Source organism: Copadichromis virginalis, linkage group LG4 (genome assembly GCF_057382275.1).
Source record: "Copadichromis virginalis isolate Kocher_CV1m ecotype Utaka linkage group LG4, C_Virginalis_male_GT1.1, whole genome shotgun sequence".
Classification (NCBI taxonomy): domain Eukaryota; kingdom Metazoa; phylum Chordata; class Actinopteri; order Cichliformes; family Cichlidae; genus Copadichromis; species Copadichromis virginalis.
In genome coordinates this window covers 26,734,348-26,753,058 of record NC_140621.1, presented here as the reverse complement: position 1 = coordinate 26,753,058, position 18,711 = coordinate 26,734,348, and the positions used below count along the sequence as shown (strand labels likewise).

The 18,711-nt window shown below is 39.9% G+C and overlaps 1 protein-coding gene across 1 annotated transcript in view; it reads left to right on the top strand.

Moving 5' to 3' along the window:
- The window catches only part of baiap3 (BAI1 associated protein 3), a 49,558-nt gene extending 31,227 nt beyond the window's left edge, over positions 1–18,331 (top strand). The window contains exons 11-34 of the mRNA XM_085454617.1: positions 244–349; positions 1,102–1,209; positions 1,297–1,389; positions 1,691–1,794; positions 1,884–2,001; positions 2,181–2,305; positions 3,097–3,187; positions 4,838–4,894; positions 5,000–5,097; positions 5,262–5,313; positions 5,441–5,592; positions 5,689–5,812; positions 6,647–6,787; positions 6,933–7,028; positions 7,293–7,508; positions 7,640–7,708; positions 7,794–7,873; positions 10,801–10,909; positions 11,352–11,423; positions 12,447–12,530; positions 12,742–12,862; positions 12,935–13,058; positions 13,143–13,348; positions 13,584–18,331. Coding sequence (XP_085310743.1) covers positions 244–349; positions 1,102–1,209; positions 1,297–1,389; positions 1,691–1,794; positions 1,884–2,001; positions 2,181–2,305; positions 3,097–3,187; positions 4,838–4,894; positions 5,000–5,097; positions 5,262–5,313; positions 5,441–5,592; positions 5,689–5,812; positions 6,647–6,787; positions 6,933–7,028; positions 7,293–7,508; positions 7,640–7,708; positions 7,794–7,873; positions 10,801–10,909; positions 11,352–11,423; positions 12,447–12,530; positions 12,742–12,862; positions 12,935–13,058; positions 13,143–13,348; positions 13,584–13,687 — 2,650 coding nt within the window. The 3' untranslated portion in view covers positions 13,688–18,331. The remainder of the gene's footprint in view (positions 1–243; positions 350–1,101; positions 1,210–1,296; positions 1,390–1,690; positions 1,795–1,883; positions 2,002–2,180; positions 2,306–3,096; positions 3,188–4,837; positions 4,895–4,999; positions 5,098–5,261; positions 5,314–5,440; positions 5,593–5,688; positions 5,813–6,646; positions 6,788–6,932; positions 7,029–7,292; positions 7,509–7,639; positions 7,709–7,793; positions 7,874–10,800; positions 10,910–11,351; positions 11,424–12,446; positions 12,531–12,741; positions 12,863–12,934; positions 13,059–13,142; positions 13,349–13,583) is intronic.
- Positions 18,332–18,711: the final 380 nt, after the last annotated feature.

Sequence of the window (18,711 nt, the reverse complement as noted above, 5' to 3'; positions counted from 1 at the left end):
TAAATAGCAGACATGTCTAATGAAAACCTGAGAATGCCAACCATAGCCAAGGGATTAAAGGATCCTCATCCCGTGGTGAAAAATCTGCAATTTTAATCCAACAAGAAAGTAACAAGTGGTCAGCTGGCATCAGTAAATAAATGCAGTATCTCTAATTGTGAGTCACACATAATGAAGGCATTAGCTAAATGCAGAAAAACTGAAAACTCACCATTTACTTTGTTCCTCGCATTTTCCACTCAGGTATTTTAAGCAAATAGCAAAGTCGGTGCGTGCGAATGGATCTGCATCATCGGGCTCTGAGGAGAATGTAGATGACTTCCTCGGATGCATCAATATTCCTTTGAATGTGAGTGAACAAAGTGCAACTGTCTCCGCAGAGAAACCACACACAAGCTTTTCTTCTTTCAGCTGCTCCCTTTAGGGGTCACCACAGCGAACCATCTGCCTCCGTCTCACCCCAATCCTTAGCATCTTCTTCCATCACACTAACCCTCTGCATGTCTTCCTTCACTGAATCCCTGAATCTTCTCTGTCACAAATCTTCTTTATCCTCCTGCCCGGCAGCTCCATATTCAACATCCTTTGTACATGTCATCCTCCTCTGCACATGTCCAAACCATGTCAGCCTTGCCTCTCTACCTTTGTCTTCAAACTGCTGAACCTGAGATGTCACTCTGATATACTCATTTCTAATTTTGTCCTGTCACTTCTGGTCACTAACAGTCTTACCGTCTTTAACTCTGCTAGCTTCCGCTTGGCCTCTTTTGGGCTTTTTTTTGTTGATTGGTTGGTTATTGTTTATTTGTTTTTTTCCAGTGCCACCACATCCAAAGCAAACATCATAGCACGTCTCCCACCATCTTGTAAATCATCTCCTTCTCTTGCTGCTATCCTTCTGTCACGAATCACCTCTAATACTTCACCCGCTCCATGCTTCTTCCCTTCTCTTATGCTCAATCTGTGGCTTCAGATGGTTTAGCCCATTAATTCTACCCCTGCCCCTTGCATCTTCAAAATCTCACACAAACTCATATACATTAAAGGACATACTGTAAAAGTTTTGTCAGTATGTCAAGTCAAGCTGCTTTCCTTCTTCAGGAAATTCCCGTTATGGGCTACGACACCTGGTTCAAGCTTGAGCCACGCTCGAGTGCATCTAAAGTTCAGGGAGAATGTCACCTGATTCTGAAGCTCTTCACCAGCCAGGTATTAAAAGTACAACAGTTATTCATTATATAAAAATGTGTCTTCCTCTGTGTACGATAAGACTTCAAATGTTCATTTGACCTTCAGAGAGACACAGCTTTGTCTAAGAAGGAGACAAATGTCTCCATTCACAAGAAACTGCTGAGTCAGATTGTGGAGTATGAGCATGCTCATGTTAAGGTGAGTTTCCTTTAGATGGTTTTTTTTTCTACGCACACACTTTTATAACAGCTTCTATTGTTTTCTGTTTAACTATTTAGTCATATTTTTTATCATTAAATGTAAACTTATACAGATGGAAATAATCCTGCTGTCAGAGAGTGAAAGGCAGGGTACACCCTGCATAGGCTGCCAGTTTATCACATGGCTAAAATGATTGTATTTAGAAACAAAGCCTCAAAAGTGCACAAACTGTACAAAGAGTTTCTTCTTACATTGAAGTGTGGTTGAAATGACTGTAATCTTCCACATGTATTTCCAGCGAGAGCCGTACAACTGGAACGGGCAGGTTTCTCCTCCAGCATGGACTGTGCTAACTCACCATGCTGTGCAAACTGATCTCTCACCTCTGCAACAGGCTATTATGTGAGTATTAATGGAGGAATAAAATTGATCAAATGTTATATGAACGCTTTAGCATCAGGAGGAAGGTGCGTGTTTTATTTTTAATGCAGTCGCTGGCAGTGCTACAGCAGCCACCATCGGACCCAGAGGGTGTGCTACTCCCTGCTGCTGCGCCTCCTGAGGACTATCGATGCAGAGTGGGACCCTCCCGCTGTGCGGGGAGACCTAGTAGGTTCTACACCATTGCTCCCCCAACAGGGAAAAAAACAAAAACCTTTCATCATCTAGAAACAGTCACCTCATTAGCTCAGCTCCTCACTGACATTCATCAAGGTTTTTGGTTCAGCCAAAAATGTCTCACAGCCAGTGTACTAGAAGCTATAACTGAGGGCCCTTCCTGTGTCCAGGAGAGGCAGCTGTCAGACAGCTTCAGGCTGTACACAGAGCACTGCCTGTGCCTGATGAAGAACATGCGTCAGGTTTTCCCCTGCACCAGCGCTGCTGCCATTACACGCTACGAGCTCATGCTGAGGTAAAGGCACACCACCATCACATCACGCACTCGCCCGTGCTCTCATACCAACATGTTCAGCCATTCACCCCAACAAACACAGAGAGACTACAGAGAGTCACACTCTGTGGAGGAAGCAGTGTTGGGTTCCTTACTCACTAAACAATGTTTTAAATGTCATTGTTCATTACTCATGTCAAAAGAGCTATAACACCTTTTCCTCAAAGCCCAATTTGTTGTAAAAAAAAAAAAAAAAGACTAACACCTGACTAATGTACCAAGAGGGAAATTTTAACTAGAAGTCTTGGATAACTAGAAATGAGAAGCCATCGACAAGCAAAATCTGGATCAGCAAGAGAAGAATCGCCATCTTTTGGCTTTTGCTTGTACGTAGCAGTGACCAAAGGAAGAAAGTAAGAGCACAGAGATGAGGAGTCTGTATCTTATAAATTGCAGTAAAAGCAGCTAATTATTGAAGTTCATGTGCCTGGTTTGGACTAATTTAGAGGCGACTGGCTTTTTATAGAAGCTTTTACAGTAAGAAGTCTTGCTCTGCCCAGTTATCAGCACCTCAAGGGAACTCTTTTCTACACTCTGAAACACACACACACACATAAAGTGACTCACTAACAGTTAAAGTTATCTTTCTCATTTTCTCCACAGATATGCAGAATCTTGCATACAATTAAAGTGCAATAGATATAGCTTTTATATTTTCTGAGGTGTAAAGAACATTATGTTACTGTATAACTGCTTTATGATATAATCGCACTCATACATTGTCGCTGGCTTTTTCTGTCTGTGACTGTCAGGGGGATTGGGTACATGCAAAACATGCGTGCCTTTAAGACTGTGTGTCCTCTTCGAAATGACCTGCATCTCGACATCACTACTGCTATTAAGGTAACAAGAAAACCTGTGTGGGTGACTCATGAAGTTTTTGACCAGCAGGATTTTTTTAATGTAGTACATAAATTAATTGTTGTCCTTCATGCATGTACTTATGAAACTTTATTAGGTACCAGGTGCTAGAACTGCCCTAAAAAAACCTTGCATGTAAAAAACCTCAGTGTCTACCTTGATGGTTCTTTTAAATTGAATAAGCAGGTGAGTGCAGTAGTCTAATCCTGCTTTTTTCAGTTAAGACAGCTAGTCAAGCTTCTCTACACTGGCTTCCTGTCTCCTACAGGATCCAATTTAAACTTTTACTTTTTGTTTTTAAGTCACTTAACGCTGGAGCCCCTTCTTACCTGTCTGAGCTCCTTTCTGTTTATGCTCCAGGAAAATCCATTAGGTCTAGCTCAAAATTAATGCTATCCATCCCACGGACTAATCTCAAATCTCGTAGCGATAGAGCCTTCTCTGTGGCAGGTCCCAGACTTTGGAATAGTCTTCCCCAAAATATTAGATCTGCACAAACACTTGATCAATTTAAATCACTACTAAAGACATATTTTTATGCCCTGGCTTTTAACACACTATGACCCAAGCATTTTGGTCTTATTTAATAATCTTAGTTATTGTTTTAATTCTTTTATTGTCCTATCATTGTTTTATATTGTTATTATTGTTTTACGTTGTTTCTTTTTTATGACATTTTTATATTGTTAAGCACTTTGTGCAGCATCATCTATCTGGAAATGTGCTATATAAATAAATTTGACCTTGACCTTAAATCTTCATAGTGTAGATTCAAGAAGGTGCTGGAAATGTTCCTCACAGATTTTGGTCTATATTGTCATGAAGGATCTGCTGGGTGTGGATACAGTTTGAACACAAACTCGTTTTCATGTTTAAAAAACTGTTTGAGATGATTTGAATTTTGTGACCTTGCCATGGAGGACATGGTCAGGTACGCTGTGACACTGAAATGATGCTCATTTGGTACTAAGGGCCCAAAGTGTCCCAAATAAAATATTCCCCACGTTGTTAAACCAAGAGCAGCAACTCAAACTATTAATACAAGGCTGGATGGATCAGTGCATTCATGTATTTAATGAGAAATCCTGACACTAGCATCGGAAAGAAAGTGAAATTCATCAGACCTGGCAATGTTTTTCCAATCTTCTATTGTCTGTTGACCTTGTGTAGATATTTTTCTTAGTTGACAGGAGTGGCACCCAGTGCCATTTTATCTTTTTCAGACCATTCTCTGTAAAACCTACAGATGGTTGTGTGGGAAAGTCCAGGCAGATCAGCAGTTTCTGAAATTCTGAAATAAACTGACAACCATACGTGAATATTTTGAGTTGCTGTCATAGCTGGTTAGCAGTTGAACAGATGTACCTAATAACCTAGTCATTTAGTGTACAGAGTGTAGTGATGTACTGCATATCTGTGGATGTCATTGTTGGTCTTAATGGAGCAAAGTACCAATAAAATATGGAAATATGGATATTAGTTTTAAATGAGGAAGTAAATGTGTTTAACACTTGAGCTTTTATTGATTCATAGAGTGTTTTTGATGAGAAATGATGAATGTAAGAAATACTTACTAGTCAATAAGAGCCCTTTACTTCAGCCCAGTTATTCTCCTTTTAATCTTTTGAACAGAAAGGAACTGCTGAGTGGTACGAGAGCTTAATCACTCGATATAAACCAGAGGAAGGAGTAAGCTTGTTTTGGTCCTAAATCATAGATATCCTAACATCTTTTACACAGTGTACCTTGAGTTTTTTCATCCAGGGTGATGTTCATTATATTCTGACAATGCAGACTCTGGAGGAACAGCTGAAGAAGCTGGTTCAGGTGATTGATGCTGCATGTGCAGATGTCCAGAGGGCCCAGAACATCTACAATAAACTTTTCTACAGGTGAACAGCAGTTTTCTGCAAGAAATCCGAGGGAGAAAAAAAAACAACCAATAAGTGTCATGCTATATTATTCAGTGGTGACACACTGATTTGTGTGCTTGGTTGTTGATGGGATTTTTATATTTTTCTTTGTTTGTTTGTTTGTTTGTTTGTTTTCTCCACAGTGCAGTGAAAGTAGATTTCTTCAGCATATCATACAGACTGTTGGAAAAGCAGGTATGTCACTGAAAATGATGCGACAGGTCACTGTAAACATGACATGACAAGTCTTTCTGAGTCATATGTTGTTGTTGCTGCTAACTTTTACACGGATGAAACACGCTGACTTCCTTTGACCTGACAGGTAGCTGATGATGTGAACGTGGCGATGGAGCGGGTGTGTGGGACTCTCGAGCAGGAGAGCTCCAGACTGTCTCAGACAATGGGAGAGACCATCTTCGAGCTCTTCGTGTCCTTGAAAATCCTCAAAGGCTTTCGAGAATTTCTTCCTCTCAAGTTGGTTATCCTTTTGACTCCAACGTCTATTGATGTAACAATGTAAAAGGCTCTGACTGGAAGTCATGTCCTAATGAATGTATTTCTCTTTTACAGGGATGCTAAAATGTTGGCCTTGACAGGTTTCCATAACTGGTTCAAGTCCTCAATTCACAAGTGGCTGCAGATTGTTCACGACAGGTCCTGTGACAGGATTCGCAAGGCAGTGGAAACAGATAAGGTGAGAAATGGCATGAATAATAGAAGGAACATAATAGACTCTTTCTCAGAAAACAAGTCAACTTACAGAAGTACTGAACACGCAGGTGTGTAAAATATAGCTGTGTGCCACATAGAGTAGGTCTAAAGCTTTAGAACAAGCTAAAACCCATTAGGATTGTAGCTGTGAATAGCTGTAAAAGGCACCTTTAATGTGTTATCAATTAACACATTATCACAGCATCAATGTACAATTAACCTGTAATTAATTATATATATATATATATTGTATCCTTATTGCTCAAAGGTGTTCCATTGTTACCAAAGGTGTAAAAAAATTATGAGACCCCCAGCTCTCTTGTTTTTCTATATTTTTTCCTAAGAATTAAAATATTTTGTACAATAATGATTTATTCACCATTATTAAACATGTACAGTATTCACTTTAAGGAGAAGCAGTAATCTGCTGATAAATTATTTGTCTGGCGCTATAAGCTAGCATTCATTAACTGATCAGCCAGTCCCTCGATCAGTTGAGATGAGCTGTAATAGAAGTGATCCAATTAGAAGGAGCAGCATTGGAAGTGAGCTTTACAACTATATGACCTTAAAGGGGAAATTTTAAATCAGGTCTGTTTTTTATGAATGAACTGCCTATTTTTTAATCGCAGGTCATGTACCTCCTTGGAACTACATTAAAATGTTTTACCGTGTTAAGTTTAAAACAGTTATTCATTCCCTGCTTGCAAAATATGCTAAAATGTTACAGATTTTCATGCATGTAAAAAAAAAAATGTAAATATTAGGAAATCCATGCTTTGTCTTTTTTAAGATTGATTTTATTTTTTGTGAGTAGCTTGGACCTTTGCAGCAAGCCAAGCACAGTTCCTCAGCAGTTGAAGTGACAGCTTGCTTCAGCCAGGTACGCGAGATCTGGGTCCAGCTGGCCTGGCCAGACTCTGCGGGGGCCTTCATCTTTGTCACACGTTTGACAGACGTGAGTGCCACTTATAGTGTTGCCACACTCACATACTCATATTCTGTGCACATAGAAACATGACACATACAGTTTATCAGTCAAAATCATAAAGGAAACTGAGGGAGCTGTGCCGTAATGACAAGACTGATTTTATCTACTGCAGAATTTCTGCAGTGAGGCCGTGTGCTACTCAGAGATGATAACGCACAAGATTGAGAGGAACCAGCTGGGCCGAGACCACAAGAGTTTCACAGTGCAGGTAACGCCTGTAGCAAGACAGAACCGGGGGTGGGCACAGAATTACGTCAACGATGTCAGCAAGCTCTCTGTCAACACAAAGGGCTCAGTGGGAGAGCAGATATGTTATACACACAAAAACAAAGCAGTTGCTTCTTGTCGTCATCAATCATTTACACTCAAACTCAATCCCTCCACTTCTCTGTAGCCCTGCTTCTTTTCCTTCTTTTTTTCTCCATCTCTACCCTCTGTTTCTCCGCCTTTGCTCCTCCTCGCTTTCTGCTAGCTCTGCATCGCCCTGAACAACATAGAGCATGTGCGTGTTTTCCTGGGTCACCTGCCCCGGGACCTGGACTGGCAGGGTGTGGAGCGCGCCATGGAGGAATCATGCGGGGTGGAGGGGAAAGAGCAGGTTTACAAGGCTCTGAATGGACAGCTGTTCAACATGGACCTGGATCTGCAGAGAGAAGCTAAACGCCTCATCACACTGCTCACTGACAAGGTGAACACGAGGAGTATAATTTTCCTGTTTCTCACAAACCAGTTTGTAGAACTTTTTGAGCGTATCCGGACATCTATATACTTTGAAGTATGCACCTTCATGAACATCTGTGACTAAATATTCCTGTGCAGATGCTGCCTGAGCTGCGGAGGTACATCCAGCACATCAGCCTGTCTCCTGACTCCATCAACAATGATGATGTATGTAGCAATAGCCGCCTAGCCTTTTTTATCCTTATATTAGCGGTGTTTTGTGGTATTTATGTAATGTGTGACATTCTCCCAGGCTGTTTCCCCTCTCATGAAGTACTTACAAGACACTATGGTCATCCTGACAGAAAACCTTGTAAAAGAAAATCTAACCAGGTACTTTTTAATTCTCTTTTTACTATTAATATTAAGTTCTTATTCTTGCATTTCTTTCTAAAAAAAAAACAGCACACAGACTTTTGTTGCCTTCAGCAAAACTTGCTTTTTGAGTCACTATGCAATGACATCACAAGATGCCAAAAAAGGCAGGGGGGAGGTAGACTTTAATGTGTTAATAACTGTTGTGAGTCACAATGTGCTAAAAGAAATAGACATTCAGTACAAAACCACTGAATCATGTCATACACAAGACAAAACATGAACATAACAAAGAACATGAGAAATCAGAATGGGCACATAGAGCTCATAGTTGAAGAGGCATACATGCAAATGTCTGTGAAGGTTCTCAGTCATCCAGGTCATCGTAGTCTAAGGAGCTTGGAAAGAAAAGCGTCTGGACTTCTTTAAGTTGCTTGAAGACGTTTCACCTCTCATTCAAGAAGCTTCTTCAGTTCTAGAGTCAAATGGTGGAGAGTCTCAGATTTAAGCTCTGTGTGAGTAACCCACCAAGAGGGACAATGGACCACCTAATGATCCTCTACCTAATCACATGAGCCAAGGTGTGGAAATGGGTGTAGGTCACAATCAGCCAAGGCTTCGGGTGAGCTCATTGTGAAACTTACATAGGGGATGGCAATGTTGTTGCGTTTGTCCTTCTTATCCTCCCTAGTTGGTGTCTGATGTGAGCGACCATCTTTGAACAGAGTCGGTGGTTTACGACACCAACTGTCTGCCAATCCAGTTTTGAGATCCCTTCTCAGACGCCTTAACGCCCTCTCACATCCTGGGTCACCTGACCTCAGGAATTCACAGGGTGGGGCTAGGTTTCACAATGAGTTCACCCGAAACCTTGGCTGATTGTGACCTACACCTATTTCCACACCTTGGCTCACGTGATTAGGTAGAGGATCATTAGGGGGTTCATTGTCCCTCTTGGTGGGTTACTCCCACAAAGCTTAAATCTGGGACTCTCCACCATTTGACCCTAGAACTGAAGAAGCTTCTCGGATGAGAGGTGAAATGTCTTCAAGCAACTTAAAGAAGTCCAGACGCTTTTCTTTCCAAGCTCCTTAGGCATACATGCAAAACTAATCACAACATTAATTTGAGTGATAGTCAAAATACTGTGAAAATAAGTTTGACTGTAGCAGGAAAAGACTGTTCTGAGGCTTATTTCAAAGTATGGTATCTTTATACTAACTTAAGATGTGCATAACACTGATGCAAGCATCCAAGGATCTAGACTTTCTCGTAATGTTTCAAGGTGGTCTTGAGCAAAAGTTCTCCAGGCTTTCTGAAGCTTTGGATGATTTCTTTAACACTGACTGCTTTTTCACTAATTTTCCGTCCAGTGCTTGTATCTTTTCCAGGCTTTTTCAGAGGAATGTTTTTATTTGTTTTTTGGTTTATTTAAGCCACTTAACACAGATCTATGAATCATTCAAGCCTAAAAAGACATGTAACAGTGCATTTAGCAAATCACCACTTTCAAAAAAACAAAGGTCAAATTTAAAACTCTTACCCTTTTGTTTTTCAGTAGCCTGCAGAAAAAGCACATAATTGCCCCCATTTTTTAATCTACGGGAAATGATGACACAGATAACACAGTTTGACAGGCATAAAATAGCAAGATTTTATTTTTGCGCTTTAGGATTCACCTATTGCACTACAACAAGGTTATTCCCAAAGAGCTATTAGCCAAAAATTGACATCTTGACACAGGAAACTGGACTAGTGGAGGACAAAAAAAAGAAGTGGCAGGCCTGAAAAACTATCTACAGCAGATCAACAGTATCTCAAAGTCATGTCCTTAAGAAATAGCAAAAAAAGACCTGACGAAGGACCTGAGAGATGTATCTGCCCTCCAGTTGATCCAGCTACTGTTCACCAAAGCCTCAACAGAAATGGTGTCAGTGGAAGGGAATCAAGGAGGCTGAGGTGTGTGAAATTACACAAAACTGGACTAACCAATAAAATCTGGCAGAGGCTCTGTCATAAATTTCAGCCACATTTCAGTCAGTGTTGTTGTGAATCTTGTCAAAGTTGATGGGATTATGAACTCAGATCCATCATGCAATGCCCTCTGGAAAGCATCTGCCACGGCTTCATTTTTCATTATAACAACGATCCCAAACACACTGCAGTGAAAGATACCAGGATAGGGAAACCCACAATGGAACACTATTGGTTAAGAACTGGCATCCCCAAAGCCTGGACCTCAATATTATTAAAGGAGTTTGGGATCGTCTTGATAAAAACAAAAGAAAAGCCAGCCAGTTTCCAAAGAAGAACTTCTAATGTCCCTGAAGAAGCCTGGAGAACTGTTCCTTAGGACGACTTAGAGAAATTACAAGAAAGCTTGCCTAAAAGAGTTCAGGTCGTGTTTGAGAATAAAGGAGGCCATACAAAATATGAATTTTAGGCTTGTTAGAACTGTACAAACTGTATAAGGGTGGCTCAAGATTTTTGCACTGTACTATAAATATGATTTATATGAGTTCAGCCAGTATGCACCACACCAAATATCCCCTGGTTCCTTATGTTTCCCATGCACATGAAACACTGCATGATCAGCATATATTTGATTGTTAAAACCACAATGAATCCAAGCCAACCCAAAATAGATTTCTGGTTCACTCCAAACGCAGTTACACAACAAAATCCATTGTTTCCTTGTCTTAAAAAGAGATTTTCCCTATTCTGTTGCACTACATAAAATGTGTGACAGCTCAGCAAATAAGATGCTGCGCTTGTGTATGAATGTAAGCGTTGCAATAATAATAATAGCCTTTAGCACTTACACTACTTACAAGTATTCATTATCGGCCTATTATCTGTGAAAACATAGTGAGAGTACATGGGGTGTAATTGGAAGAGCTGGTAAACACACATGTGTGGGTGTCTCATTGTCTGCTTCCTGGTAGAGTTCTCCAGAGCATGTGGGAGCTCCTCCTGCGGATGATCCTGGACACGGTCACTGAAAACAGGGGTGTCCAGGTGGAGTTTTACAACCGCTTCCAGTACACAGTAGAGGTCAGTGATTACTGCATCGCACAATAATCCTTTTAGTCTGTGTGCCCACTGAAAAGAATGGTCTGTTTTAAAAGACGTGTCTAATATGTTAAGATTATCATTGCCACTTGCATTCTTTAATTATCTCGGTATGCCCTTTGGCGTGCAATCATTAGCATATATCAGATATTCATGAAGACACTAGGTAATAGTTCAGTGCCAAAGTGAGCTCCCTTATGAATGACAATGTGGGAACTGTTGTATATTCTAATTCCAATTTAACCAGCTGGAAGAGGACGTGACATATTTGCATGAAAAGTCATGGCATGAATTCGGAGGCTGGCAGACAGATGCAATGTTTGCCAGAGGTTTCATGCTGTTTGTGTGAACAACAAGTCTATCAAAAATAGAGGGATAAATGTTATGAGCTCCCGAGTTTAATGCTTTTGTTCAATCGCTTTAGACTCTGTTGCAGTTCTTTCATGCTAGGGGAGAGGGTCTATTCCTGGAAGACATGAAGAGCGGAGACTACAAGGTAGGAACTCGTCCAATCTGTCAACCAGGAGCCGGCTGTATAAATAATGTACATCTTTTCCCAAACATATACTGATTTTTATAAACAAAAAAGTGCATGAAAAATGTTGTGCACACTGCACATGATATGAAAAAGTTGAGATTTTAAAAAGTGCAACAAAACAGACAATTTTCACAAAACTTGCGTTTAATATTATACTTATTTTGGCAGGTGGTCCTTCTGTTTTACTAATGGTTCATGTTTGTCTTCCAGTCCTAAATCTGCCGTGATCTTTTACCCTGAACTTACAGAGTTGATGGCTTCAGTTACTTTTACTTTTACATTTTTGGCATTTTTCTTCTGTTCATGATTCCATAAGGAAGGAAATTTTCTACAGTGCTTAACCAAGTTATAAGACCAGCACCCAATGCCAGGTTTATTTATACATGCCACAGCTGCCCTCAATTGTCATTGTTGGTAATTGCCAAATAATAATAATAATATTTTTATGTTTCTGTTATGGTTAATTCACCAGTATGTGCAAGGTCTTTAATTAAAATAATATTTTTAATGCTAAAATGTTGCATAAAACTGCAGCCTTTCAGTTTTACATAAGGAAAAAACAGTAAAATACATTATTTATTTAAAAAAAAATGTCATTAAAACACTTGATTAATTCCTAATTTTCCAGAGAAGTTTAGTTTGGGTATAAAAATTTAAATTCAGTTTGTTATTTGGCTAATAAGTGATATAGTTTTTAGTTTTAAAGTTTTCGAAAGATTTCTAAAATATTTTTGTTTTTATGACAGATGCTCTGCTAAATTGTTAAACTCTACAAGTTCCACTTTCTGTAAAGTCCAAAGATTTATAAAAGAAGCAAATTTCTGCACTTTTTCCATTACACACACTTTTAGTGGTGAACATCTACTAGTACATCTACTAGTCTGGCTCCTGGTATCTTGATAAATGGGTTTAAGGTCAGATTTATGTTGCGTTATCCATCATGCTATTGATCGCTTTGTGACAATCTCGATGCTGTTTTAGGTCTTGGATGAGGAGCTGAGGCTGAATAAATGTTCATCCTTTGAGCTGATTGAACAGTACTATCTGGAGAAGATTTCCCACCAGGTGCGTTTCAACCTACAAGACTGACAATCTCATTTTGTTCTCCTTTGAAGTGAAGAAGGAAGTATTGATTGGACAGCAGAGTGCTCTTTCTTCTGTTGTTATACCTCTGATTAAAAATCTGCCTTCTCGTCGGCCCTTTGAAGACACGACACAACCCGCGAAATGAGGATGGATGCATGCTTAATATTTCTGTCAATACTTAATGTTGCAGAAAACTCTCAAACATACACGTTACGGTCGGATCAGCGTGAAGTGCTACTATGATGCTCCAGAGCAGCGCCTGACAGTGGAGATCCTGCATGCTGCTGATATCATTGCACTGGATGCCAATGGTAAATATGTGAATTTATGAATTTAAATTTTTGTCTTAAATTAAATATTAAAGTTGAACACTACTTCCTCAGGTCTGAGTGATCCCTTCGTCATAGTGGAGTTATGTCCTCACCACCTGTTTCCTATGGCCAAGAGTCAACGCACGCAAGTGAAGCTTAAGACGCTGCACCCAGTGTTCGATGAGCTCTTTTACTTGTGAGTACTCTGCCCTTTTGTTAGGTCTCCCTGTTTATATGCACACACCCTGTGGCTGATTTGTTTGATTCCATTGTCTTCCAGCCACGTCAGTCCTGAACAGTACAGGCACAGGTTTGCCTGTTTGACCTTTACTGTGATGGACTACGATTGGCTGTCCACCAACGACTTCGCTGGAGAAGCCGTCGCTCCTCTCAGCGACTTCTGCTGGCCGGGGAGACCGAACGCCTCAGCGGCTGGCAAGAGCGTCCAGCCTGTCATTCTGCATCTGTCTCGCAGTAAACCCAGCGGTACATACGGCTCCGGGCTGTATCATTTATTTTGTTTTTTGTTTTTTTGTTTTTTTTGGGGGGGGGGTTATGCCGTCGTTTTGTTTACTCAAACATAATGTTTGCTTCTTGAAGACCAGGGGGTGTAAGTCTGGGTTTCCAATTACTTCTTCAATGCAGCATGAAAAGCCATTCAATCAAGAGATATTTGTGTCAGGTGTAGAAACTGTGCTCATCTGTTTTCTCTCGCCTCCAGAGAAGCCAATCATGGGGATGCTGGAAGCTCGCGTCGGGGACCGGGAGGCTCAGGAGTTTGTCCGCAGGCTGAAAGAGATTGAGAAGTCAATGGAGGAAGAGTAAAGGGTGACAGCGCTGCCTGTGTTGGTGTTTTCTGACCACGTCTTGCGACATGTGCTTTTGTACTGGTACAATGTTTACACTATTGAAATTATTTTTTCCCCTCCCTGATGTATTGTTTGTTCAGTAATTATACCAAAATGAAAAGAAAAGGAAGACAGTGAAGCATATTTCTGTTTTCTTACTGATTGAACGTCCTGTCACTGTGCAACTCGATGCTGTCTCAGTTAAACTATATTTTAGAATTCAGTGGATAGCTGATCCTAAATGTTACTAGTCTATATTTTTTGTAATGAGGTAATCGTTATCTTTGTTGTATACTCTTTGATATGATAGATTTAACATTTTAGAACTATTTTGTGGAAGTAGCTTACACATCCAATAGTATTTAGTCAAAGTCTATACCTCAGATATGCTCATTAGTTGAAGGGAAGTTTGACATTCTTCATGACTTTGTGGAGATAAATTGTGGGAAGGACTATTAAGAAAGTAAAACCGTGAACCCGCATTTAGTTTCCATTTCATAAGTTGAATTTTAAATAGAAATTTGTAGTAGAACTCATGAAAACATAATGCACAGCTTTGGGAAACTGCACCAGTCATTCACTCAGCAGCAGCAGGAGCAGCAGGAGGAGCAGCAGGAAGGCTTAACGTTCCCCTGAGGCACACGCCACAGCTCGGGTTCATTCAACTTTTCAGATTGTTCCTCACAAAGATTGTGATGGGTCAGTGAAGAGACCAAAGACAGTGCTACCTTAGTGCTGGAAAGCTCTATCATTTGAACTCCTTCCCGTATTTTGTGCGACACCACCTCCTCAACTGACAGATTAACTTTACAGACATAGCGCCAGAAACAAATGTATCCTCCGTGTGCAAAAGGTTGAAATGTTGCGTGTTTGTGCATTTCCTTAGTGGATGCTCATTAAAATATGGACAAACTTTCAGATAATGAGGGCATCATATGTGTAGCTAATCCCTAACACTCAATTTCAGACACTTTTTTCTGCTTTTCAATCTGACATGATGTCACTGAGAGGGATATCTATAATATGGTCATCTCAGCATAGAAGCTTTCCCCATCTGATGTACAAAGCTTTTGTTTCCAAGAGGCAGCCAATCAGTAGAAAGTTGGCAAAGTGAGAGGAGCTTAAAGAGCTTGTTCATCCAGAGATACTCTAGTAGAGTCCAAGAATAAAGATGCAGTTATGAAAGAGTATAAGAGGTTCCTGCTAAACAGACAGTTGGTTCATTTATGACAGCAGATATCCAGGGGGTGTTGTTACATTAATGCGTCACACACATGTCGACTTATTAGTCACTTATTATTACGATCTGATATCCAAGGCAGTGTGGTTGGGAGATGGAGAGTAGAGCTTATGAAAACAGCAGCACTGAACTCGCTGCACATTCAAAATTCTAATCTAGGAGCGAGCTATTGAAAAGCACAGTCAGGAGAGCAATGGTAAAAAGTGGTGTCCCTCTCTGTTACCTTAGTAATGCTTTTATCCACATCTTCTCAAGTGTGGAAAATCATGCAATCAAGCCCACTCACCACCAAAAGACTTTCACTGCATCTGCAAGGCCGCGGGGAATTGCAGAGTGGAATTGCAAAGAACAGTCGAAAGAGAGAGGCAGGACACCTTTTTAAAGTTTTCGTTATTAAACATGATAAATTAGTTGTTGTTTTTTTCAACTGAGTACATGTGAAATCCTTAATAACTATTACTCTTTGCTACATCAGATCTAGATCAATCTGATGGGTGGGGGAATATATCCCCTGACACTCTCAAAAAGTAATACACTTTGTGGCACAGTGTGTGGCCCTAAACCCCGATGAAAGAGGTTAAAAAATATTCATTAGGTGAAACAGTAGTGTTCAGAAAACCATCAAACATCAAAAGATCTCCATTGATCACATTTGAACTCATCGTAGTCCTTTTGCGAGGAAAAGAAATGAACATTATGTCGTGTTCTGAAGTTTAATCTCTTGAGGTCAAAAGGAAATAAGGTTAATGAACCTGCGCAGGGGCTTAATCATACTTAAGGGGTAAAGAAAGCTCTCCTTACCAGCAGCTGCTCTCGTGTGGCTGACAGAAATAACACTAGCCAGTCTCTCAAAGCTGTGCCAGTAACTGAGAGGTTAGGATGTTAAGGTGAGGGTTAAACCACACCCAGAAATCCAGCCACTATTTATCTTGTTAACCACATGGGATTGTTGTTATATTTTTATGCAATTTAAAGATTAACAAACCATTTTATTTAAAAAAATATATAATAATGGAGTATTCTCAATTTCACACTCATTTAATTCTAAAGGGCTCGTTTCCTAGGAAGGTTGAAATAAAAATTAGCCAATTATGCTTTTAAAAAGAGGCTTTTTAGTAAACCTCATATTTACTTTTAAAGGGGAGGTTGTGGATTAATGAGCTTAATTTCAGTCTTTAGTGTTAGAGGTCTGGTGACATTGAGAATAATATCAACAACTCAAGCCATCTTTCAGCAAACAAAATTTTAAAAAAGGAACAAAACATTGAAAACGAGCGGAGTACTTTGCAAAGAAATCAGCCGCCCCTCATTTATTTGACTTTTGCTAGGAAATTGAGAAATACATGCAGACATTTGTTGAAACATGTCTTATCACACCTGGAAATACAACATATTTTAGAAGTCAGTACTCGCTATGACCACCTTTATTCTTCGACACAAGCCAAATTCTCTTAAGCAGCTTTCTTGTTTTTTCTTTAAGTTGTCTGCTGGAATAGTTCTCCAGGTTTCTTGAAAATGTTAAGGTCTGACTCAACACTAATTCCACACCTTGAGATATGAACCTTTTTTTATGCTTGAATGAGTCAATTGATAGGTTCATAGGTCAGTGTTAAGTGGCTTAACAAACAAGCAGTCAATGTCAAAAGAAAAAATCAGAAAGAGCATCAGAAAGGCTGGAGAACTATTGCTCAAGACCACTTGAGTCTGCAAGGAAGGAAAATAAAAACAAATGAGGGGTGGCTCAAGAGTTCTGCCGAGTACTGTACCTTTAATTATTTTCATTGACAACCAGAACTTTTAAATTGGAGGTTTAATGCTATATTTTTCTAGGAAATTGCCCCTAATATCAAAAATGTAGCTCAAGTTTTACAGTTGTAATGCACTAGAAACTCTGAACAGTCATCTGCTGTTGTAACAAGCTACTTTCAGCTGCTCCCTTGGTACAAGGGGTCACCACAGCGGGTAGCTCTGCATGTTTGATCTGGCAGAGTGTTTCATGCCAGTTGCCCTTCCTGACGTGACCCCAAAGGGGATTTGAGACCTATGTTAAAAGCATTTAAAAAACAGGAATACATTCGGGTTATTGGAAAGTATTAAAATCGCAGTTCTAATTACGAATGGAACCTTTTTTAGACGAGACAGCGGGATCACAGAGTAGTAACAGAGGTGTAGTGAAGAAACACTGAAAAAACACTGTAGCAAGTACTTAGCACCAAAATCTTCACACCGACAGCATTTTGATAGTGATGTAACTTTACAGTAGCTGCTTGTGTAGTGCTTTGTCGTTAACCTGTGGAGTCGTGAGGATGAAGCACCCAAAAAACCATATCTATGCCTGGAGAGTGTGCTGCATTTACAGGCATTATTAAAGCGTTCGATAAGCCTGCCTTACAAACAGGAGCTGGGAATGCTTTCAGTCCATCTGAAGAGCACTTGGCTTTACATTTAGTTCTTAGGATATTTCAGGTAGAATAGTGTTGGCGTTGTTGCAGAAAAAAAAATCACCCAGCATCTCCACTGTTAAGTCTGCAGGTTTTCATAGGCGTGATAAAAGGATGTAACTGTGATATTTGAGTGAGTACCAGTGTTGCGATTATATTTTCTCCGTATTATTTTAAAACCAGTTCTTCTGGGCCAGATGTTTACAAAGAAAAATGCAACCTCACTTTGAGCGTAAGCAACTATTTTAAAGTCAAATAAATGTTATAAGATAAGTCTTATATTGTAGGATCAACATGCAGGAGTAAGTTGCATATTTATAGTCAAATTAAAACTAACACTGATGATTTTAAATTTTAGAAAAAGAAGCAAAAACCTTTTTTTCCAGAATGCAGTTGAAGAACGCAACTATATTTTCCAGTTATTAAAGATTTGTCTATACTCAGTCACAGTTTTGTAAATTTCCTAACGTTGCCCTTAGACAGGCAGATCCGGTCAGTATTATTATGGATTTGTTCTGCTGATTATTCAGAAGCAAATGAAACATTTTGGTCGTTAAATGTTCAGTTAAGTCAAAGTGTTAACATAGTGTTTGGTTCATTGAAAACGATGTAAAATGTTTAGTTCTGAATATACAGGAAGTGTGGCAAAGGAAATCAGACTGTGAATCAACACACCGTCATTATGACCTAGTGTCACGGCTTAACCAATAGTTTATTTAAACTATTATGTGATATGTTGCTGAGTTGAGCACTTTCTTTGGTCGTTTCGATTCAAAGGCACTGCTGGTGAAAAGTATCTGCAAGAGGCAAAACTCTTTCAATTTGTTATTGTGAAAGTGAATTATTTGTCCTTGAATTGTAAATGCCTGTGTTGCTGTTTATTGGATTATACCTTTGGGAAATGTCTACAAACCCAATAAAGATTGTATTTAACTTTAAACTCAGTGCCGTCACTTAGATAGCATTTGCTGCATCTGTGTCAGTGTGGAGGCATGCTATAGGCTCACACCTATTTGTTCACTCCGTCATCCCGACCATCAGCCCTCCTACCCCACCCCCACCCCAAGTTTTGTGTCCCTGGTTTTCGGATGACCTTTAATGTTTTACATCCCCTTGGCAGCGGTTACATGAAGATCAAATGCACCTTGTAACGCAGCAGCAGCCCTTCAGAAAAATCGCATACGACCACAAAAATCATATTCCACAGCCAGTGAAACATACCTCGACACAATCGCCTTGCTGTTCGCATTTCTCAAGGAGCTGCTGTGATAGTAGATTAGACAAGAATTTCTCACAGCTGGAGGACATGAATGTCTGCGA